General features: G+C 38.1%; 1 protein-coding gene across 3 annotated transcripts in view; it reads right to left on the bottom strand.

The window, feature by feature from the left end:
* The window catches only part of LOC106088805 (nephrin), a 645485-nt gene that overhangs the window by 225113 nt on the left and 394271 nt on the right, over positions 1–26101 (bottom strand). The window contains exons 16-18 of one of the 3 annotated variants that reach the window (XM_059368456.1): positions 24958–25124; positions 24234–24422; positions 14992–15138 (exon numbers count right to left, since the gene is read on the bottom strand). In XM_059368456.1, coding sequence (XP_059224439.1) covers positions 14992–15138; positions 24234–24422; positions 24958–25124 — 503 coding nt within the window. Of the gene's footprint in view, positions 1–14991; positions 15142–24233; positions 24423–24957; positions 25125–26101 lie in introns of all 3 variants that reach the window. The other 2 variants (XM_059368454.1, XM_059368455.1) reach the window with 2 other exon arrangements.

The following is a 26101-nucleotide window of genomic DNA, read 5'->3' as shown; positions in this document are numbered from 1 at the left end:
CATTGCATTGGTCGGGTAACCTTTATGATATTGCTAGTTCAAGATATTTAGAGTACACCCCAAAGCCCACCTGGTCGTTAAGTTTGGAACCATCTATAGTGTAGTCCATACTGCCTGGAACATTGGATAGTGTATCAAGGATAATACACATACGCCACATGACCAATGAGAAAGCTCCCTTAACCTCAGGGCAATGGTCGCTGCAATTTGGGTAGCCACGTTGTCGGTTGGAGAATTTCCCGGGAAATGGGTATCAACGAGTAGTTCTGGTGTATCCACCACGGAGCTGCAGAATTTTACCCAGAATTTGTTCTGGGCCTTTCTCAGCTCGCCCTTATATTTTCCTAGCTCAGCCTTATAGATGTCCCGACCATGTGGTGCTCTTGTGGCTTTTGCTCTGCAGTCCTTTCTTGTGCTGTTATGTCTTTCAAAATAGTGCGCAAAATTTCAGGCAAATCCGATAAAATTGCGCCTTCGAAGTTCATAGGAAGTTAAGTAAGGAAAGCGATTTATATGACAACTATATCTAAATCTGATTAGGTTTCAATGAAGATAGTCGAGAGTCAAAAAAAAAGTATTTCATATTGCAATATTAGTCCAAATCAGAAGAAAATATAAAGAGGAGCTATATCAAATTCTGAATCAATATTTTGCAGGTGCAACAGGCTTCATCTCTATTCCAACAAAATGTCTGTCCGAAATTTGAAGACGATCGAATAAAATGGGTCTATCTCTCTTCCTCATCTTTAACCACTGTAGTAATGTAGGTTATAAATATTTGACTGCAAAGGCGTATTCCAAAGCTTGAAATGTGTAACAAAGGCCTTGAAGAATTAAAAGGCGAAAAGTTACAACTGCAAATAGCTCCAGACCACAGCGAGCATATGCACTAATTCCTTGCGCTTTGGCAATAAGCGTAAGAAAAAGAAACCTTGTACATGAATGGCAGCATTACGTTTACATAAGATCATCCATGCATAGGTAATACCCAAGAAGCTGTTCCGAGTCATATGCTTAGGGTAAAGATTTCAAGCGAATGTTATATACAATTTAGCTGGGAAGGATTTCCTGCCATTCAATTGCTCTTGTGTGGGGAGCAAACATTTGCTGGCTTTGAAATGGCAACAGTTTCTTTAGTTTCGATACTGCCTATTCATTCGTTTTCTCGCAGGGGTGATTCTTTTCAGTTTTGAACAGGAGTCCTTATTTCTCTGTGTATAAATAAGATTTTGAGGATAACAAGTTGGCAGTAGTGCCCGCGCCATCGTCGATGTTGCTATCATAGTTGTATGTTCTTGAGATCTTCTCAACATTATTTTGTATTAGTGAAGCTTTATATACTCCGCCGTTGTTGGCGTAGATCCTTATCAGCTTAAATTCGAACAATAGGGTAAGTATGAGCGATATGTTGTCGGTGTTCGTAATAATGGTTGTTCCCAGCACAACAACAGCAGGAGCAGCAAAATATATGCAAAATGCGAGCATAAAACCTAAAAACATCTCAAAAAAATGTTTCTGACAAAAAAGGGAGGTATTTAATTTGGGGAGTTTGGCCTGATGGCAAGGAGGGGAGAGTATGTGTGGTCTCACCATAAAGGAGTTCCATAAAGAAAAGTGAAGATATTCCCAGGCATTGTGCATAAAGTAGAGATTAAAACTTTTTCTGTTTTGTTGCTGTGGTTGCCGTTTGCCTGGCATCGAATGCATACCAAATGCCAGAGAATCGAGTAAAACTGGGGATGGAGGCGAGGGTATCAGTACGGAAATATTTTTAATGCCTTCGTAAAATATGGTTTGCGTTTGTCGACTTTTTCATCATTCACATCAGCTGAATGGCCTGGAATGCAGAAGTCAGGAGTTGAGCAGACAAAGGGGGGCTGTGCGATTAAATTCCTTAGCTTTACAAAACGTATTTATGCTAGGATGATGACATAAGTGAAAAATGATAATCTTGCCACAACAACATGAGCAAAAAAATTAAAATGAAGCAGGCCAGGCAACCAGAAGCGGAAATAGCTGTGGACAGACGTTAGTCATCCGTAATGGTGCACCATGTCCCACCAGTACGAGGACGAAAGCTGTAAACCGAAATGAATGCCATCAGCACGAATAAAAACACACTGTGTCCCAGTGTGGAGTCACAAAGAAGGACTGGTTAGCTGGCGGCGCGGCAAAGCCACTTGGTTTTCAAAATGCCTGCAGGGATTAAAGAGGAACCTGAACAACGACAAAGGCAACGAGAACTATGCATGCTGCAGTCATCAACGCCGGCAGTAGGCTCTATATTGCGGTGGATTTTACGGGGCCTGCTGTTGCTGCTGCTATCAACAAAACTACGTTTGTTATTTCTCGCCTTCCCAATTCGCCAGCAATCTGGAATGGTGGTAAATAACTACCATGGTTTTCCCGTATGGCCCATATCTATTAAAAGGTGGAGTGTTGTAGCCAGCTGTGGGACTCATGACTGTTGTCCTCCACCGCCTTTTAATACCCATGTTCCAGTGGTTTTTACGCTGTCCATGTTTTTCATCTTCTTCTTAGTACCACTGTCATATCATTCTGCAATATAAGGTGGGCTAAGCAGTGTTGTCACATTATAGTATGAAAGCTTTTTTCATTTTTAATATGCTCTATTCGGCCTTTGTTTTCTATAGCTTTGGCTAATGGGTGTTTCATTTTACCACACACCTTGGTTTGAGTGTCTATTTTTGTAGCCTCCACTACAGGATGGTGGATCATCTTGACATTCTAAGTCGATTTATCTTCCGTCTGTCCGTCCATCTGTCCCTATATAGAAATCACGCTAACTTTCGATCTTGCTGTTAGTGTAGGTCGAATGGCATTGCAAATGGTCAATATAGATGTTTTGATATACTTGCCATATAAATCGATCTTGGATCTTGGATCAACTGCCAAATTTGTATGTAAAACAGTTTGTAAGTAAAACTCAACTAGTTTTCGCATTGCATGGAAGACATCATTTGTTGGAGTATTTCTGAAGAATGGAACGGATAACTACTTTACATTTTCTCTTATACAAATTAAAGGAGAAACTTTTTACTTTGCCGTAATGGTTATTTCGTTGTTTCATGATCAACAAAATGATGTCTGTAGACTAGGCCATTCTTGGCAGACAACAAAACATGAGATCATAAGTTCTTCTCGACAACAAAATTAATAAAATAATGTTAAGCCACCCCAGCATAAAAAAATGAAAAGGTCCCCATTCTATGAACTTCAAAAATGACAAAGATTGATCTTTTACTACATCTTACTGACATACCACTAAATTTGCTACGTACATAACAGTGAATATGCTTGGTTTAAGCCAGTGATGGGCATATTTACACCGCGGGTATAGAAATTTATGTGCGTGCGGTTGTGTGTTGTTGCCCATCTCTGGTTTAAACGCTTCAGACGAATATAAATGGAGTTATGAATGGATAGAACTTTTTAAACCCTCCACCATAGGATCGGGGAATACTAATCTAGCTATTCTGTTTGTAACATCTCGAAATATTGATCTGGAACCCGATAATATATATATATATATATATAATTTAGATCGTCTCGATATTTTGAGCCGATATACCATGTCAGTATGTGGAAATCACGATAGTGACCGAACAGGACCGAACAGCTATTTGATATTCTACTTCTCATTGATGTAGGTTGAGCCATTTTGGTTCAGATTTGGATATAGCCTCCATATAAACCGATCCATAGATATGTCTTCTTTCCCGATTAGCTGAAATTTTGTACAATGCTACTTTGATACTACTATATACTATTTTGTACAAAATTGCCATAAGAGCAATAACAACCAGGACAGTAAGGTCACGAAAATTCTTCAGTGTAAGAGATTGCAGGAGATTAACGCCTTCTCTGAGGATGGCAAAATCCGCATCGTTTGGGTGCCGGGCCATAACGGAGTAAGATGAAATGAAAGGGCAGAGGATTTGGCGGTCAAGGCCAGAGCAACATTGTGGAACAGCAAAACGGTCGGTAGGACGGCGAAAATCCTGTGGGGGATCCAGATCGTGAGAAGACGAGGCTATTACTGAAAGAAAGCAAGAGGGGAGTCAGTATAGCTATTGGTATCATGACGGGAAACATAGGACTACGAGCTCACGTATGTAAAATCGGTGCGGCAAGTGATAGCATGTGTGTAGCATGCGGGGAAGATGATGAGACGTTGGAGCATTTCCTTTGTCATTGCTCGGCTTTCGCGTCTAACAGATACCGGCACTTAGGTGGAGACACAATACCAGACATGAACCAACTTAGGGGAGTGGTATTGAAAACAATGAAGGATTTTGTATGTAGCACGGATTTCCTAACATAAAATTTTCTTTTTAGAGGTTACTTTATAGTTTTTAGAGCGCACAACAGGCCGATTACTGGCATAGGTGTATGTCCATAGTGATACGGAGCAGAATAATATCTGCACCCTCTTTTCAACCTAACCTAATCTTCCATGTAAACCGATCCCCAATGTTCTTTATGAGCCCTTAAAAAGTGCAATTCTCTTCCATTTCTATGAAATTTTGTCTGACATAGCTCCCATTTAACCAATTTCTCGATTTGACTTAATGATCAACTACAAAAAGCGATTCTTATCTATTTATTGCCTATCTACTTTTTAAGATAACTCGCGCAAAACAACTTTGCAAATGCGATCCATGTGAATCCCAAAAACAAAATTTGTTCTGCACAGAAAATAATATCACGAAACTTTTTCTTTAAAATTTAATTGAATATGAAAAAATTTAAACTAAAAAATCTAATTGATTCAATTACTTTGTCATTTTTTCACTAAAAAATGTGATTTAAAATTTTATATTTTTCAATTTACTAGTTAGTTCTTTCAGTAATTTTTTAGTAGCACTGGAAATTTTTTTAAAATGTCATGAATAAGGTATAGGTTATTTATTGCCCTATCAATTTGGCACTGGTATGACCTCCATTTTAAGCAAAAGTCTAGTTTGATGGTATGTGTACGCAATGTTAGTTTGTTAAAGCAATAAGCATTTTCTGCAGTCCAAATGGTAACCCACAACCTCGGGTATATATGTAAACCAACTTTCTTTATAATCCGGTGAAAATTGCATAATTTGTGCCCCCATAGCAGCTTTATCGAAATATGGTCCGAATTGGACCAAATTCGACACGGTCTAATAAGTTCAAGTCATTGTTCAATTTTGTAGCACAAAATATTGGTGTTTTTGATTGCCATATCCACATATTGACCGATCTGAACCATATACGATACGGATGTCGAAAGCCTAAGTTAAGTCACTGTATTAAATTTAAGCGAAATCGGACAATAAATGCCCTTTTTATGGACCCAAAACCTTTAATCGCGAGACCGGTCTATATGGCAGCTATATCCAAATGTGAACCGATCTGTGCCAAATTGAAGAAGAAAGTCGACTGGCCTTTACAACTTACTGTCCGAAATTTTGACAAAATCGGATAATAAATGTGATTTTTATGGGTCTAAGACCCTTAATCGGCGGATTGGTCTAAATGGGGGCTATATAAACTACATCAAGATACAGTCCGATATAGCCCATTTTCAAACTTAACGTTTTAATGGACAAAAAAAGAATCTGTGCTAAGTTTTAGATCAATATCTCTATTTTTAAAGAGTGTAGCGTGATTTCAACAGACAAACGGACGGACATGGCTAGATCGTCTTTGATTTTTACGACGATCAATACGATATATTCACTTTATAGGGTCGGAAATGGATATTTCGAACCGGAGTGACAAAATTATTCTTTCGGTGGTGGGTATAAAAAAACTTTCATTAATATTTCAAGAATTTTTATATTCCATCTAATCTTTCGATTTTTCAAGTATATAACGCAAATATTTTTCAATTTCTATAATTTGCTAATTATATTTTTTTTATATTTTTTTGAATAAAGGGACATCGTTGACGAGGAGAAGATAGCGTGGGCGTGGGTCCGCACTTTCCGGCCATTTAAATCAGCCATACCTGAGTAAATTATGCCGGCATTGTTGCAAGAGACCTTTGGAGTCACCCTGCCATGGCTTGAGCAGATCTTCAGGGCGATCCTGACGTGGTCCTGCATACCGAGGGCATGGAGGGAAGTCAAGGTGGTCTTTAAGAAGGTGCAAGAATAAACCACAGTACGACGAAGGATTACAGGCCTATTAGTCTGTCATCGTTTTTGTTGAAAACACTGGAAAGACAGATTGACCTGAAGGTGAGAAATCTTCAGTGGGTCACAACACGCATACCTCAAAGGCAGGTCGGTGGAGATCACCCTTCACGAGGTGGTACAGGAGGTCGAGATGTCTCTCCGACAGAAGGATTACACTTTGACGGCCTTCTTGGTTATTGATGGGGCCTTCAATAATGTGAAGATAGGGGCGATAGTCGCCATACAGGACCGCACGGGGATTGGATATGCACTAGGATGTTGGATATGCATATTCGCTAGGATCGCGCTTAGGCTGAGGGGGCTTAGCATGCTGAAGGAGGATGGTTGCGGCCACAGTTCGATTCTGGGTGTTATGGATACGAAGGGTGAACTAGGGAGGATCTACGACTAGCTTGCACTAGTGCCGACTGGAGTGAGGGCTTTCGCGATTCGATTTCCTGAGAGGGACAATTGGAGGGCGAGGGGTGTACTTGAGGAGAATGAGACGTCGATCTACACAGATGGCTCCAAGATGGAGTCAAGGACTGGATTGGGGGTCTACTCTGATGCACTCAATATCAGTATGTCTTTGAGACTACAGGACGAGTGTACGGTCTTTCGGGCAGACGTTTGTGCCATTGCAGTGGCCTCACGATAAATCCTGGTAAGGGGCTTACCGCCCTCGAAACTCAAAATGTATGTGGACAGTATGGCGGCGCTCAAGGCCTTGGGGTCGAGGATGGTGAGGTAGAGACGCGTGGCGGATTGTTTGAAACCCATGGATAGGCTCCGGGCCCACGATGTGACGCTGACATGGATGCCTAGGCATGAGGGGATTAAAGGAAATGAGGGCGGAAGAGTGCTCAATGAGGGGTTCGTCTGCGCCGGGCAGACCAGTCATCGGTCTTGCCTTCGTGCCATTTGTCCACAAGCTCTGGCGTAGGTAGATCCGTGCTTGAATAGGGGCGCGCGGTTCTTCACCCCTCGCTCGGGTTCTCCACCCCTACTGCCTTTCCTTTTATTCTTGTATAACCTCTAGTCCGAGGACTCACACTTTCTTTCTAGGGTACCACAATGGGCCAAACTCGGCTCCGAGTGACCTCACATTTGGTGGACAACCCATTCAACCTAACCTAACAAAAAAAATCAACGCATTCAATTATATTGTATGGGTTCATTCAAAAGTTTACAATTTCTAATTTAATATCAGCCGACAGTTTTTGTTAATATCTGAAGACTAATTTCTCTGGTTTGCATCAACCCAATATATTTTAAATGATCAAATTAAAAATTAATTTGAAATTTCGAAAATGTTAAACTTTTCTTTAATTGGATCAATTTCACTTTCAACGTTTACTTCCAACGCGAAGGCTTCTGGACAACAATTTTGTACTTTGTATTATTTAAATTTCAACAAGCTGTGCAAAATTTCAAAGAAATCAGGATACTAAAACCGTTTTTTGTGGGTCCGAGACTTTAAATCGTGACATTGGTGTATATAGCAAATAAAGCGAAACCTAGGCCATACTAGCTTTGGATGCCAAGGGTCTTAATATAAACTCGCTGTATTTAAAGTTCAGCAAATTTAGGTCAAAAATTCACCTTTTATGGGGTTAAGAACATGAGTCGGAAGATGTGTCTATGTGGGGACTATATCAAGTCCGATATAGCCCATCTTTGAACTTAACCTGCCAATGGACAATGCGGGAATCTATGTAAAGTTTAAGATCATTATCTTAATTTTTAAATACTAAATAAAAATTTGATGTCAATAGAATGCTTCACTATGATCAAGAATTTACAGACTTTAAAGGGTCGCAAATCGGTATTTCGAAGTGTTGCAAGTGGAATGACAAAATTAATATACCAGCGTTCTTCGGTGGTGCGTAATAATTTTGGATGTGCTAATTTATGGACAGAAAAGCGGTAATGATTTCTCATCTCCATTTTGCTCTTCTAAAGTGCTTGCATCTTTTTAACTGCTATAAATTTTTGGATACCAACCCAAGAACATGGATGATATTTGACATCATGCGGTATAATTTGCTTAATTCGTATACAACATGCTACTATTTTGCAGATTCGGACATCCTCCCTAATTTGATTCTCAAATTATTTGTTCAACTATGGAAAGGTGAGCACTCTTTTTCACCGACATAGCAATGACACTGGAAAACTGAACCACTGTCATTATTATACACCACTGTAGTCGTAATCCTACTTAGAGTCCAGAGAAGATAAAACTATTTTTTATTGTAAACATCAACAGCTTCCACAGAAAACAAAGAGACAAACAAACAAACAGATGGACTGAAAAGAAGGACAAAGCATCGCAAAAAATACACAAATTTCCCAGCGCCTTCAACTGAGGACAGATGGCACGAGGAGTGCCGACTAACCCCCACATCTCCATGGAAAACAAGTTGTTTGTTGTCTGGGTCGATGTTGCCTCCGCCTTTGCTCTAACCGAGAGATTGTAAATACTAGGAATTGGTGCTGAAATAACAACCACAACTACAACAGTTTGGGGCACACGAACCAAATACTAGGCGGATTTAGTTCACCATATTTGGCTGACGATAGTCTCAGCTTAAACTTCAAGTCATTGGTTGGCTGGATAACAAAAGGACAGAAGGACGGAAGGCCCGATGGAAAACCCTACTGACTGACTAACTGAGTGTATTATTAATGGAGCAGTAAGAAATCAATATAATGGCCCTGTCCTCGCCTAGAAAATAAGAGGATGCAAAATGCATGGTAATGGGAGAAACGAAGGGGAGTAAGATGGTGGCGTAAATAGAGATTCCAGTTCTAAATAAATACATTAGTGTGCGTAAATAACTAAAGCTCTTCTATAGCAGAGCTAAAGAAGATTCTTCTCATGATGTGAGTGGTGTAGTGTGCCTCGGTGAATGTGTGGGCGAAATTGTTCAGTGGTGTTGTTTGCATTTTTCTCATTGTAGGAGCCTGTTTGCATGGGGTGGGTGCAACTTTCCGAGTGTTGTAGTTGCGTAGTTGTTATTTTGTTTGTTCACTCTATATGGTGAAGGATATTTAATTTCCGGATCATAGCTGTGGAAACAAAAATACTAAGAAATATACCAAAATGTATAATCATAAGGACTGGGTGAGGGCGAAAGTTCGCCATGGCCAGCATAGAAACAAGAGTTGCTTGTGCTCTCACAGCTGTAGCTATAACATAGGTATCTGTAGCTATGCCCTAGAAGGGTAACGGCAGCTATCGTCAGTTCATAAATTTTTAAAAATTCAAAGTTTTTTGTTTAAGTTGGTGATTTGTTAAAACTTTGTTTTCCATTTCCACAAACACGATAACATTCTCGTGCCAATTCACCCATGTACGAGTATGGTGGCCAACATTGGCTATTGCCCTACACTTGACCATCCTCATTATATTCGACATACATTTGATATCCTTTAAAATGTGTGTTTCGTTTAAAGCAATTATTTATACAGAAAAAGATTTGATTTAGTGAACGTAGAAGATTTATTGCTATTATTCACCTCTGTGATGGGAAAATTTCACTGAAATTTTGTCTTATGGAAAATTTTATTGAAATTTTATCTTTAGAGAAAACTTAATTGAAATTTTGTCTTTTGATTTAAGGTCATGAGTCTATAAAAGGCGCATTTTTTGCCTGATTTCGCTGATATCTAGTACAGTGAGTTGTATTATGTCTCTCGACATCCATATAGATAAACGCTCCGATGGGATCATATTTGTATATACTATTTTCCCAATTTAAGGTCTTGAGCCCATGAAAAGCGCATTTACCCACAGTGGGATTGAAAAAAAGAAGTGGAAATAAGTCATTAAGAACGGAACGGATAAAGACATCTAAAGGAAATTTTACATGGTTATAGCTGAGGTGTTTTCCAGTTTATATGCAAAACATCACGACCTTGAAGTCTAAGGGGCCTATTGGTGGGCCTTCAAAGTTGGTCACCTCTGCCCTACAAAATTTTGTTCGGGCTGTCAAAAGCGCATTTATGGTCCGATTTTCATTTTTTGTTTGCTGGAATGCGCTTAAAAAACCTTACAAAACAGCCCTGAATAAGCGTGATGTCCTTAATAAAGTCCAAAAAATGTGACTTTTTTTTAACTATCTTAAAGGTTGGGCATTTATTTTGTTGCTTGTGAAAGCATTTCTGAACCGATTTCAATTTTTTAACTGATTTGGAAAGCTAATAAAATTTACAATATTTTGGCGATATATAGTAAATTTTATTAGCATTACTTCGGGCAATGAAAATATGTTATATACATATTTTCATTGCCCGAAGTAAAAACTAATTGCGTGGAAAAAATTTTTAGCGCCATCCAAGGATTGTAGTCTCTACGGCCATTTTACATTTTTTGCATTTTATTGTAGCACACGTCATGACCATTCCAGAAATGTATATTCTGTATACTTAAATATGTTATTATATGGGCCGAAATCGATGCACAATGTACACACCTCGGTAATTTTGGCATTCATTCATGGCAGAAAAGTTGTCTCGAAATTATAACTGTGTTCCAAGGGATGCAGTTTGTTCATTACTTATATGTTTGCAATACAAAATAAACCAAAAAAAAAAAACTTTTGTGAAAAATAAAATTCTAATTGAAAATATAACAAAACCAAACTACTAAAGACATCGTTCTTATTTTTCCCAAATTTGTAGAAAAATATCTTCTTTTTTCTTAGCTTTCCAAATCAGGTTAAAACTTCGAAATCGGTTTAGAAATGTTTTCACAAGCAACCAAATAAGAGACAAGACTACAAAACTTTTGAAAATCAGACCATAAATGCGCTTTTGATAGCACAAACAAAGTTTTGTAGGACCGAGGTGATCAACTTTGAAGGCCCAACAATGCGCCCTAGGGACTTCCAGGGCCCTATAATGCACATAAACTGGATAACACCTCAGCTATAACCACGTATAATTTCATAAAGATATCTCTATAAGTTCCAAAATGGCAAACTTATTTCCATTTATTTTGTTTTCCATCCTACTGTGCGTAACCTCGTTGTTCATATTGAAATTGGTCCAGATCGAAAACTAATTCGATGGAGCTGCAATGGGTTGTATTACGAGTGTTGCCATTTATATTTCGATATTGGACAACCCAACTGACGCTCTATCGTAAAGCTTGACATTTTTAAGGTTGTGCATACTCAGTACGTTTTGACATGTGAGCGCTATTTAGGTTGTTTATAGTATCTTAAAAGGTTCATTTCGCGCAAATATGGATTGAAATCGTGAATATTTTCGTGTGATTATTTTTACAACTTTCGAAGTGGATTAGCTCAACAACAGTGCATCGACGGATTAATTAAATTTTTTTGCGATGAAGCTCCATCAAGGACCAGTGGTAAATTCAACCAAGACGAATTTCGTTAAGGTCTTCCAAAATCAGTTGTTGTTCCAAAAACCATTGATGCTGTGAGCCAACTGATATCGCAAGGTTGTCATGTGACCTATAACCTAATAATTTAAAAAATTTTTCAATTTTCTCGATTCTCAGATAGATCTATTATACAATATATTTCAGCTGAATTTATAATGGAACAAAATTTTCTTTGGAATATTTATTTACGACAATTAAAGAGCTTCTGGTGAAATATCATGCTACGAAAATAGTATATCGCTTGACAAACAGTTTAATAATATAAGTGCCCTTATCTGAATCCCATATGATCTTTATTGGTCTACGAATTTAAGTTTGGATGTAAGGTGTACTCCGTTCTCAAAATACTTTATTTCAGCCCGATATTCTCATAATGTCTGATATAGGGGTATTTTCGGGGGTGAGGTGGTCCCCCAGCCCCAGACACTTGGCCCTGAAAAATTATCAGCATGGTGCTCTTCTCTCAAATGTCATTTATTTAAACCTCATATTGTCATTGGTTTAAGGGGAGTTTACAGTATGAGGCGTCCCACAAACACATGGCCCCAAAATTGGTTACCAAATCTGTTTTCTAATCTCAAATACCTGTCATTTGAGCCACATATTGCCATGATCGAAAAATGTTCACCCTTTGGGGGGTGTTTTGGGGAAGGGTACATAGTCCTACATTTAGATATCAAATTCGTATTCTACTCCCAAATACCTTCATTGGAGCCCTATATTGCGATGGTCAGTAAAAAATTGCTGTTTGTGGGGTATTTTGGGAAAGGGGTAGACCCCCAGAAAATTGGTCCCGAAAGTGGGTATCAATTCTTGCTCTACCCCCCAATTCCTTTCATTGACATGGTCGGTAAATATGCCCGATTTAGGGGTGGTTTGGGCATTGGGGTGATCTCCCAATCACTAAGCCCTGAAAATATATCAGCAACGTGCTCTATTCCCATATATTTGAACCCCATATTGCCATTGGCCTCATAAATTTATATCAAATTCGTTTTCTAATCTCAAATACCATTCACTTAAACCCCTTATTGAAAAAGCCAGCAAATATGTCCAGTTTGGGGCATGGGCCCTAAAAGCTATGAATATCGAGCTCCACTATCTTGAAGACTCAAATTGTCTTTGTGAGCAAATACGTACTACTTGGGGGTTGTTATGGTGGTGGGACGTCCCCTAGACAGTTGGTTGATTCCAGATTCATGGTCTACTCCCTAATACCCTCCATTTGAGTTCCATTTTTCCTAAGTCGGCAAACATGACCGGTTTAGGAGTTTTTGGGGGATGGAGCGCCCATTCAGTGACTTGGCTTTGAAAACATATCAGATTCGTGACCTTCTCTGAACCTTGAGCCTCATATAGCAATGGTCAGTAAATACTTTCTATTTGGGTGGTGTTATGGGGGTCAGGTGTCCCCATAGTCACGTTTTTCCAAACATATCAGATTCGGGCTTTACTTCCAAAGACTTTTCATTTGAGCCACATATTAGCATGGTCGAAAAATTTTTACCCTTTGGGGGTGTTTTGGGGAAGGGGTGATGCCCTAAATACATAGTTCTACATTTGGATATCAAATTCGTATTCTACTCCCAAATACCTTTTATTTAAGCCCCATATTGACATGGTGAGTAAATAAATCCTGTTTGGGGGTGTTTTGAGGTATCAGATTCGTATTTTACTCGTAAATACTTTTCATTTGAGTCCCATATTGCCATGTTCGGTAAATAACTCCTGTTTGGGGGGTGTTTTGGGAAAGGGGTGGACCCCCAGAAACTTTGTCCCAAATTCGGATATCGGATTCGTATTTTGCTTGCAAATACCTTTTATTTGAGTCCCATATTGCCATGGTCGCTAAACATATATAAACATCATATTAAGAGGTGTTTTTTGAGGGTTGGGGTGATCACGCAAACACTTGTTCCGACAATTGGATATCAGACACGTTTTCTAATCTTAAATACCTTTCATTTGAGTCCCATATTGTCGTGATTGGTGTAAATACAAATATTTGGTAGGTTTTGGGGTGGGGATGACGGTACCCCTAGGTACCGTCATCCGAAATTTGAATACCAAATTATTGTTTGTAGGTTACTAAGCGAACAATATTTCGCTTTAATCGCACCACCCATCTCCTAGATCTGGGGTTTCTGCAAATTAGGATAAGGGGGAGGGTCCGCTCCCCCTTCAGATATAAAAAAATGTAGTACCTTATTTTACCACGGGTTCATTATGCACCATCAGTGAAAATTTCAAGAAAATCGGTTCAGTCGTTTCTGAGTCTATAAGGAACACAGAAACAAACAAACCTACAAACAATCACAAATTGATTTGTATATATAAGAAGAAGATTATTCTTGTTCTTCAGCCTAGAAAGATTGGTTGTTTAAGGGACAGATTGAGAAATAAAGTAGCACAGTATAAATAGTTGAAATCATTTCATCGATATCTTTAGATCTGAAAATTTCATTCCAATGAACAGATATATTCTTCCGATTATGAGTAATTTGCGATAATATTGTCAACCGATTGTCACGAAAATAGTCACATATAGTTCTCTTATAACTGTTGACATTTTTGGTAAATTTTATAAAAATCGGTTCAGATTAATTTACACATAGCTTCCATACACATATTTATATCGACCTATATGCACTTTTCGAGGAAATATAGTAGTTAGTAGAGTTTGAATATATTTTCTAGAAATCTGAAACGGTTTGTTTTAAAATCAATCTGAAAAACTTAAACCCAGGTCCATCAAAATTGGTTCAGAACTAGATATAGCTAATTTCTGGCATCATGTTTGATAGTTTCCTTTAAATCATTACCAGCTTAAAATTCAAAAGGCAAACATGAAAATCGGAGTGTGATCCAAAGTAATTAAATGTATTCATAATTAAGGAACTACTTCTCTCTTCGAAAGAATATAAAAGCAATGTCAACAACCTCTTATTTATTGTCGGTCATATTTTCTATTTTTGCATTTTGTTTAATCTTTTTATATTACAGATGCAATAAAGGGAATCCTTTCTAAAGATAAACGCTTAAAAATATAAAATAGGTTGTGTTTAAATGGTTAGTAACATAAATGGTTAGTGGTGTTCTTCACTTACCTTTTTTCCACTACAGTTTGCATTTAATAAGTTTTGTAAGGTGCATACAATAAGCTGACCTATATTTTAAACTTAGTAGGCCTAGATGTATTATAAATTATTCGTGTAAAAAATTAAAAAAAAAGTGAAATTTCGCTACCATCTAAACAAGCAAGAAAACAAACAAATCTACCTACCACTAAAAGTAAGTCATAAACTAATAAACAATGAAATGATAAATGCCAACAAAAGAAAGCATCATCATAAGAACGAAAAAGAAATGCAAAAATAAAATAATAAAAAAAGAAAGAGCACAAACCTTTTTTGCGCCTTTGATGGACGAAAAACCAGCCGACTAAGGCGGCATTAACCAAAAGAAAGCCAAAAGCTGCCAGCGAAATGCCAATTATAACCAGATTTGGCGCATTTGAATTTTCACTTAATTCAGCTGGTAGTAATTCGAGACCTTCTTCAGGGATTTCCATAACACCCAGCACCCACACACAGATCACGTCAAACAATGGATGGTGTGGGACAAGGCAATAAAAAACGAAAGAAATAAAAAATGTGAGAAAAAAAAACATATAAAAATAAAATCAAATCAAATAGAAAAGAATGGTAAAAAAATGTGCTTGAGAAGAAATCGAAATGTTAGCAATGCAGCATTTCGTCATTCTCCCACCAGAGCGCAGACACACACATTCACACTCAACGATGTGTGTTCTTCGGGACGAAAATAAAAAAAAATGAAAACAATCAAACGTACATAGGAACAGCTGATATTATGCCCAGGAAAGTCGAAAATAATGAAGTACAAGTGCACAAAACCAGATTAAAGATCCACGGGGAAGAATAGAGCTTCTATGTATGTATATTTTGACAGTAGCCCGCCAATAAAATGTGGAGCATACTTTCCACAAGTTCACCAAAAGGAAAAAGAACAGGGGCAAACTTCTCTATTATTAATGAGTGCTGTCCGATTCAAGTTTAAGCTCAATGCCAAGGTGCGACAACTCGTTGTGAAAAAGTTTTTACATGGCATAGTAGCTTATAAATGTCACCAGCATTTTTAGGGGATAATCACCGCTGAAATTGTTTTTTTGATGTTCTGGAATGTAGCATAGTTCCAAAAAGCTGGGTCCAAACAGTACCACTTAGAGAAATTTTATGGGCTGAAAACCTCACAATCAGAATAAAGGTTTTCACAGTCATAGTCGAAAGTTACCCTATGCGCCATAGTGGCCTCACTGTGCTACATAGTATACAAACAAAATTTTAAGTTTTTAAGACAAATGATCGAATATTTATTTCATAAGAAAGAGGAAGGTATGCTGTCAATGGAAAAGAACATCAGCCAAATAGCCACCACAACCACGCTTACAGTACCGTTCAGGGTGATTCCAAGTAATACCTCTTGTTGGTAAACCCTATATTAAAAACCAGTGATGTAGATTATTTATTTTAAGACAAATGATCGAATATTTATTTCATAAGAAAGAGGAAGGTATGCTGTCAATGGAAAAGAACATCAGCCAAATAGCCACCACAACCACGCTTACAGTACCATTCAGGGTGATTCCAAGTAATGCCTCTTGTTGGAAACCCTGTATTAAAAACCGCTGAGGTAGTTGGCTATATACAGTAGGGATTTTCAATTTATAAGGGTTGTTCCATAATGGAACACGGAACATCATTTCATAAATATGGCTGCCGAGCTCGCCTTGCCGTAGCTATTTTTTCCAATGAAAGAAAATCATTTCTTACCTTTCAAAGACTGTCAAAACCTACCAAAAAATGCTATATATGTTTTTATACCCACCACCGAAGAGTTGGTCATTTCGCCATTCCATTTAGAACACATATAATTCTACATTTTCAACGCTACAAAGTAGTAGATCGTCGTTATTCATATAGCGTCTAGATATGTCAGTTCATCTGTTAGAGATAATCCCTCTATAGCCTTAACTTCAAAGATGGGCTATATCTTGATAAAGCACCCTTTATCCCGATCTCCCGCTAAGGAATCTTGAGTTTATAGAGTCGTATTTTTGTCTCTTTTCCAATTAACAACCGCTTCGAGTTTGGATAAAGCGATCTCCCAATTAAAATGCTTGAACCCAGAAATGCACTTTTACTACCCATATTCGCCGTTACAGTGATTTGCATGGACCCCTCAACATCTGAGTATGGACCAGATCTGATCATATTTGAATGCAGCTGCCATAAAGCCCTGATTTACGGCCTTTTTACCAAAATTTGAAGCAGTTAGACCCCTTGTAACAGTATTTGGCCCCTCGACAACCATGGTTTTGTTCTGCTCTCCTAACGGTTATCATCGGTGGTTTTTTTCAGTAACTTGGTATGTTGAAAAAACCTACTAAAAATTGAAGTCAGCCTACCAACCTACCAAGACAATATAAACCTACCAATTTTGGTAGAAACCTACCTAAAAGGACAACACTCGTTGCAAATGTTTTTTTGGGAACTGTAATTTTCTTTTACATATTTGTAATTTACTCTCCAATACCTTTCGTGAAAATCCCAAAAGCATAGGTTCAATAGTGAAATCTACTCACAAATATACACACAAAGACTTTTCTTTTCTTAAAATAGCAAAATTGATTGCCAAAGCAATTGTGTGTGTTGTTATCTTTGGCTTTCCTTTTCCATTTGCATCTCCAATCATTGAGCTCGTCTCGAAAGAAAAACAAACAGAATTGAAAAAATTTAATGATCTCGCCCTAACAGGCAAAAAACTTTAAAATATTAAAAATTCGGCGGAACCCGGTTGGAATCGAACTTGGGCGCACGGAGCAATAGCGAGAGCCATTGCCGTTGTCTTAGCGTCCGAAGCCATTAATACAACTTCCAACAGATGAACAAAATCATGTGTAGTACGGAAGAAGTGTAATTTGTCACAGAATGAATGGCTGTCATAACACAAAAATAAATGCAATAGGAAAAGTACAGCTAATATACAGGGTTGTCAAGTGTGGTTAATGTGTATTTGTATAATAGATGCGTTTTCGCTATTAATACGATTCAAATACAACATACCAACGCACGGCCCTTGAATCCATCACGCCTAATATGATTGAAAAGTCTTCTAACCAAAGACGAAACGCGTCCCATAGTGGTTGGTGTGTGTTGCTATCTTTGGCTTTCCTTCTTCATTTCCATCTCCGATCGTTAAGCTCATCTCGAAAGATAAACAAACAGAAATTGAACAAATTAATGATCCCACCCTAACAGGCAAAAAACTTGCAAAAGTTTTTGTTTGCTGAAAATCGAAAAGCGGACATTACAACAAAAATCTCCTAAAATTCCTTGTAAACATAGACAACGCAACCATTGGTATACATTTCCAATGGTAGCTAAATTTGTTCGTCAATGTTATTGCTCTGGTAATGATCACATGACTTTCGTTGCTATTTATTGCTATATTATATGAAAAAATTTGCCTACTGATCAGCATCTCAGTCATGAAACTTCCTTAAATCTATTTGTGTCCACATTTACTCAATTTTCGCACTATTCACTACAATATGCATTGGGATACACATCTTCATTTGTCTACTGGTTAACATTCATGAAACTTCCTTACAACTGTCTGTGCCTACATTTATCCCATTTTTTGGCTACCTTTGTATGTATGAGTAATGCATTGCATGCAATAACATTATTTGTCCCTTGCTTACTATCCACAGCTGATAGGTAGCACAACAACAATTGTATCACCTGTAACTTCAACGTTTTGTCCCTTTTTTATTATGCACTGTTGGTGAATGTATTTGTTTTTTTTTTTTTTGCAGACAGTGCCGTAATAGCAGCGAAATTAGCTACTAACTGTTAGCAGACAGTGAGCTGATAATAGCAAATATCATTTGGGTTCACATATTCCTAAACGGGACCCATGATAGGGCTTTTTGAGGTGGCAGATGTAAATGTTTTATTGTCCTGATGCAGAATGTGCCGCCCGATTCCTGAATAAAACTGTCTACGCAATACACTAAACGAAATTTTTTATTCAAAATATATATCGGTTCATTCCTGCTGAAAGTGGGAAAGCTGATATTACTGCTGGTTTAGCAGGCGTAGGACTGCAAAATCGATGCGACAAGTGATAGCATGTGTGGGGCATTTTCTAGGTCATGGCCCAGCTTTCACCGCCAGCACTTAGGTGGGGACACAGAACCAACTTAGAGGCGTAGTATGGAAAACAGTTAAGGATTTTCTAACTTAGATTTTGTTTTCCGAGGTAGCTTTTTAGTATTTGAAGCGCAAAACAAGCCGATTACTGGCATAGGTTTATGTTCATAATGACATGACACCCAACAAAACCTACCTTTTGTTTAGACCTATTTAAATATGTTTTGGGGATTAGTGTCAGTTTGGCGATTTAACAACGCCGCCGGCCAATTGATTGAAAAGGTTAAACACTCCTACACCCTGAGAAACTTTGTTAGTAATCACAGCAAACATTTTTACTGTAACCGAAAATGGGACAGCAGTACTTTTATTTTAAAACAGCAAATATTATCCCCCGTTTTGAGATTGTAAAATATTAACCTTTTGAGGGCGCATGGGACATATATGTCCCATTTGTTTTTGCTTTAAATCCACATTTATTATTAGCTTTTTTGCAATGTGCATTAAATCGATAGGGAACCAATGAGGGCATAAAATTGCGTCACAAACATTGAAGATATTTTTCCCATTTCGATTTGGTAAGATGTCAAACACAAGAAATTGCTTTTTTATACCCTCCACCATAAGATGGGGGGTATACTAATTTCTTCATTCTGTTTGTAACTACTCGAAATATTCGTCTGAGACACAATAAAGTATATATATTCTTGATCGTCGCGACATTTTATGTCGATCTAGCCATGTCCGTCCGTCCGTCCGTCTCTCTGTCGAAAGCACGCTAACTTCCGAAGAAGTAAAGCTAGCCGCTTGAAATTTTGCACAAATACTTCTTATTAGTGTAGGTCGGTTGGTATTGTAAATGGGCCATATCGGTCCAAGTTTTGATATAGCTGCCATATAAACCGATCTTGGGTCTTGACTTCTTAAGCCTCTAGAGTGCGCAATTCTTATCCGATTGCAATGAATTTTTGTGCGTATTTTGTTATGATATCCAACAACTGTCCCAAGTGTGGTTCAAATCGGTTCATAACCTGATATAGCTGCCATATAAACCGATCTTGGGTCTTGACTTCTTAAGCCTCTAGAGTGCGCAATTCTTATCCGATTGAAATGAAATTTTGCACGACGTGTTTTGTTATGATATCCAACAACTGTGCCAAGTATGATTCAAATCGGTTCATAACCTGATATAGCTGCCATATAAACCGATCTTGGGTCTTGACTTCATGAGCATGTAGAGGTCGCAATTATTATCCGATTTGCCTGAAATTTTGTACGACGGATTCTCTCATGACCATCAACATTCGTATTTATTATGGTCTGAATCGGTCTATGGCCCGATACAGCTCCCATATAAATCGATATCTCTATTTTACTTCTTGAGCCCCTAAAGGGCGCAATTCTTATTCGAATTGGCTGACATTTTACACAGGTCTCCAACATATAATATAATTGTGGTCCAAATCCGACCATATCTGGATATCGCTCTAATAGCAGAGCAAATCTTTTCTCATATCCTGTTTTGCCGAAAAAGAGATGCCGGGAAAAGAACTCGACAAATGCGATCCATGGTGGAGGGTATATTAGATTCGGCCCGGCCGAACTTAGCACGCTTTTACTTATTTTTTTATTAATTTAAAATGTCTCTTTTTCGAAAACTTGATAGTCTAAATGTTTAGCATTATTGGTGTCAATGCCACCTCTACCAGTGACTTTTTAAATAAATTGAATTGATCACTGATGGGACATATATGTCCCACTATTCCTCAAAGTTAAATAAAAGGGCCTCAAGCCTTTCGGGGCGACGCAGTCCGATTTAAGGGAGTTGGCGAGAAACGCAGCGAAACAGTCGGTAGGACGGCGAAAATGAGTATAACTATTGGTATCATAACGGGACACATATGACTACGAGCTCGCTTATGCAAAATCGGTGCGGCAAGTGATAGCATGTATAGGGCATGTGGAGAAGATGATGAAACGTTGAAACATTTCCTATGTCATTGCCCAGCTTTCGCGGCCAACTGACATCAGTACTTATGTAGGGACATGATACCAAACATGAACCAACTTAGAGGAGTGGTATGGAAAGCAATTAAGGATTTTGTAAGTAGCACGGAATTGCTTACTTAAAATTTTCTTTTTCGTGGTTATCTTTTTACACCCTGCACCATAGGATGGGGGGTATACTAATTTCGTCATTCTGTTTGTAACTACTCGAAATATTCGTCTGAGACCCCATAAAGTATATATATTCTTGATCGTCGCGACATTTTATGTCGATCTAGCCATGTCCGTCTGTCTGTCCGTCCGTCCGTCTGTCTGTCGAAAGCACGCTAACTTCTGAAGAAGTAAAGCTAGCCGCTTGAAATTTTGCACAAATACTAATACTTCTTATTAGTGTAGGTCGGTTGGTATTGTACATGAGCCATATCGGTCCATGTTTTGATATAGCTGCCATATAAACCGATCTTGGGTCTTGACTTCTTGAGCATCTAGAGTGTGCAATTCTTATCCGATTGGAATGAAATTTTGTAGGACGTGTTTTGTTATGATATCCAACAACTGTGTCAAGTATGGTTCAAATTGGTCCATAACCTGATATAGCTGTCATATAAACCGATCTTCTGACTTCTTGAGCCTCTAGAGGGCGCAATTCTTATCCGATTTGAATGAATTTTTGCACGAAGTATTTTAATATGATATCCAACAACTGTACCAGGTATGGTTTTAATCGGTCCATAACTTGATATAGCTGCCATATAAACCGATCTTGGGTCTTGACTTCTTGAGGATCTAGAGTGTGCAATTCTTATCCGATTGGAATGAAATTTTGCACGACGTGTTTTGTTATAATATCCAACAACTGTGCCAAGTATGGTTCAAGTCGGTTCAAAACCTAATATAGCTGTCATATATTGTAAACAGATCTGGGGACTTGACTTGAGCTTCTAGAGGGCGTAATTCCTATCCGATTTGGTTGAAATTTTACATGACGTATTTTATTTTTAATTTCAACAACTGTGTCAAATAAGATCCAAATTGGTTCATAACCTGATAAAGCTGCCATATAAACCGATCTGGGATCTTGACTTCTTGAGCCTCTAGTGGTCGCAATTATTATCCGATTTGCCTGAAATTTTGTACGACAAATCCTCTCATGACCATCAACATACGTGTTTATAATGGTCTGAATTGGTGTATAGCCCGATACAGCTCCCATATAAATCGATCTCTCTATTGTACTTCTTGAGCCCCCAAAGGGCGCAATCCTTATTCGAATTGGTTGATATTTTACACATGTCTCCAACATATAATTTAATTTTTGTCCAAACCGGACCATATCTTGATATCGCTCTAATAGCAGAGCAAATCTTTTCTTATATACTTTTTGCCTAAGAAGAGATGCCGGGAAAAGAACTCGACAAATGCGATCCATGGTGCAGGGAATATAAGATTCGGCCCGGCCGAATTATTAATATATGTCATTATTGCTAGAAAGCAGATTTGGCTTCTTGAATCCATATGAGCCTTAAGTTTTATCCAATTTGGCTGGATTTTATCATTCATTGTACATTGATTATCTCCAATACCCAAATCAGATAAGGCCCAGACAGTTCTATAAATAGATATAGCCCCGAATTTGCATCTTGAGCATACTGATTACTAATTTTTATGGGATTTGACAGATTTTTTTTAAATAAGTAAGCTACATATAGAGTACAATAGCCATACTTTTAAATTTTTTTTTTGTTTTGCCAAAACCCTTAAATTCACTTTAATCACTGAAAGTGCTAACGAAGTATTTTGAATAATTACAAAATTTAAAACTTTTTAAATAAAATGATTTTGTTCACTTCAATTTGACGCTCACTGCCATATTTTTATGGTGTTTTCATTTCTGGCAGTGTAAACAGAATACATGACAAATGATTTGTTTTGAATTCAAAGCTATATTCGATTTTCTACCTTTGAGGACGTTATTAAAAATAGGACTATTTCAAGAACGAATATGCAAAACAAAATCAAAATTTAATCGAGCGGTTAATTCTTCGTCACCAAAGGGTTGAAAGAAACTTAAAAATTTCACAAATACTTAAGAATCTTGTTTCATACAAAGTTTTCGACAATTTGATCATATTTAAGCGATTTCAGATTATAGCAGACAAAATAACTACTGAACAAATATTGTACACCTAGAATTGCCAAAATTTTATATTAATACAAAGCAAACGCTTACGGTTAAACGGTCAAAGTTAATACAGTTCAATTTTAAATCGCCGTACAGTGTATGCCGATATCAGCAATCTTATTTCTCTGGGAGTATTCTCCTCCTTAATATATTCCATTTAAGACCCATAGTATAGTATCACAACTGGTCACATTTTCGCTAAAAAATAATTCTGTTGTTGATGAAATGAATATTTCATTTCCAATCCTATTGCTAAGCTAAGGAAGGCTGCCAAAGATGGAAGACTCTCTAGAAATTTGCTTCAGCCTGTAATCGATGACATCGGCTCAGGGCTTATGTTCCCTATAACAACCCCCAATCGCCACTCCGGTTCCAGACTTTCTATTTGCCAAAGCAACTGCGAATGAGGGACTTCGGACTAGCTTAAAAAAATGTTGTCTTCCTATTTCAGATTGGATCGATTTTGATTTAAAAGGGAATGTTAAAAAGAAAACCAAAAATTGTTTGTTCCGAATAATGGCGAAAGCTGTTATGAAATTACATTTTATTTATTTATTTTCTGAATATTGTAATTTTACAACCCCGCAAGGGCCCATTCCACAAAATTACAATAAGTACTACTCTCAAATTGCACGAAAATGGCATTTATTTGTGATGACAAAGGATTCGTTTGGCAGTTTTCCGGCTGAACTGTTATGGAAATTTGTCTCGAACGTGCTAACTTTTGTTCCTGATCCTGTATACTCTCTCAGGTTATGCAGTCAACGTCGTCCCCTCAATTTGGGCTGGACGTTATGGCGCACATCACGTGTTGATGCGATGATGACTTCATACATCGACATAACGTTTCATTTCCACCGTTAAGCTTAGAATTGAAGGAACAGGAAAAAAGCAGATGTACCAATAAAACTCAAGGAAAAAATAAGGAACGGGGGAAAATAAAATTAACTTAACAAAACGAAACGAAACGAAATGAAAGGAGGATTACAACAAAATGAAATGTTGTCTATTAAAAACGACGGAATGAAGCAAGCAAACATTCAAAATGAAAATCTTGCCAAATAAGCAGAAGGATATAATACAGACTACACATATTTTGATGGTGGGAAAAAAAAACTCTCTATTGTATGGTCGAAAACAGGCATAGACATGTAGCTAGCTCAACATGTATGGTTAGGAACATTATGGGCACATAGAGACTCATCCGGGACATTTATACAGACCTCGTTTGAGACGTTTTTGATTGCGTTTGTGCAAGCAGCATCCTATGACGAGGATGTTTAGAGCCACAATTGTTATGCCAGATGCTACACCGACTAACAGCAGCAAGCCCGAAGTGCCTCCCAGCGGTGTGGCACTGGTGGTTGGGGGTCCGCCCAGCGATGAAGCTGGTTGTGAGGGCGGCGGAGCTTCTGAGGCGTTATTAAAAATTCACCAGAGAACCGTAACCCCAAAGCAAGTGCAGCATAAAAGACAAAATTAAAAAAAGACACACACACACACACACACAAATCAGCATATGTATACGAATATGAGAAGGGCACTTATATATATGTACACACTTAGTATTATAGATAAATAAGTATGGAAAAGTGTACACATTTAGATGTGTAAGTGAGTGAGCTTATCGTCGAGTTTGTAGTTGTGTTGATTTCATTAAATGAACTTCTAACTGATGGGTGTTTGCCAGCCAGAATACCCAAATTATGCACTCCCTTTGCGTTGGCGGAAAACTCGTAAAATGCAGATGACGCGTCCAATAAATCAATGTCCTTATGTCATAGCAGGGATCCTATGCCCCTCCAAGTTAGCATGGACGTTGCGGCTAATTTGTGCACTCTGCCTCTTAAAATTCGAACCAAAGCTTGTCGAGTGTCGCATGTTCCATTGAATCCTATTGCTGTGGGTAAGTTTAAGGGGATTGAGTGCATGAGTGTACGAACTTACCTTTGGTATGGGCCTTCTGCAGATCGGGCAAGTATTTGCTTTCGCCCAAATCGTTGTAGGCCATCACGGAGAACAGATACAATGTATTCATGCGAAGGCCGTTTATGGTCAATTTATGGCTGTTGGGCAAACCATCAATGTACTTGTACTGCTCTCGGTTAGCCTCCCTGGTGCCATGGTTTGAGCAAATCAAAGAAGCACACAAAAACACATTCACGAAGAGAGAAAAAACAAAATATTTTTACATTAGTTGTAGTTATGACAATTTAGTTTTACTTCTATTAATTATGACTATGATGCCTTTGTCACTGTTATGGTGTAATTGGGTGGCTATCAGAGGTTGGCTATTTATTAGTTGCATATGTCGACAACGAAGGCATGAGACACTTGTAAACCTAAAACTTCCCTAGGTAATTAGGCTGATCACAACTTCAATTTGAATTCAAACAATCCCCAAATCCCAACTTATGTACGAGGGAAAAGTTTTGTGCCAGATGTTTTCAATTATGCAGAACTAGAATTTGCAGAAAAAATTGTTGTGTTGTAGGCAAGGATGGAGATATTCTTTACATACTACAGAGAGGCTTAAATTTAAGAAGACTCTGTAGCAAAGCGCCACAGCACATAACATATACAGCAACCTTGGACCTAAGTTACTTAAGTCGAAAATTTAGAACGGTCGGACCAAACTGAAATAGGAGCTTAAAGATTTCTCCATTAGCGAATTAAAAGCAGACCATAATTGCGCTAAAGGTTGCAAACAATAAATACTGCAGAACTTTGTACTCGTTCTAAGGCATAGTTTTTATACCATCACTTCTGTGGTACAGGTTAGGTCAGAGGAACAGAAGAAGGAAGATGCCTTATAGCTCCTACCGTTTAACCATCCAGATCGCTTTAAAAAGCCCAATAACTTCCGAATGTTCACATCCGCTAAATGAGACAGGTTCCCAAAAAAATGACAACCTAATGTTGAACTCCTTCAGACTGCTAGTGCGGGACACACACACAGAAGGTGTTTTTTAGTCTCTTCTTCTTTGATATCCTTACAGCTTTCGCAAAAGTGGTTGCTGGCAACCTTCAGTCTGTCAACATGTTTTTCCATTAGACGGTGACCTGTCGTGACGGAAACAATGACTGAGAC

Source organism: Stomoxys calcitrans, chromosome 5 (assembly GCF_963082655.1).
Source record: "Stomoxys calcitrans chromosome 5, idStoCalc2.1, whole genome shotgun sequence".
In the NCBI taxonomy this organism is placed as follows: domain Eukaryota; kingdom Metazoa; phylum Arthropoda; class Insecta; order Diptera; family Muscidae; genus Stomoxys; species Stomoxys calcitrans.
The sequence above is the reverse complement of the archived record's forward strand: the minus strand, read 5'-3'. Positions and strand labels throughout refer to the sequence as shown.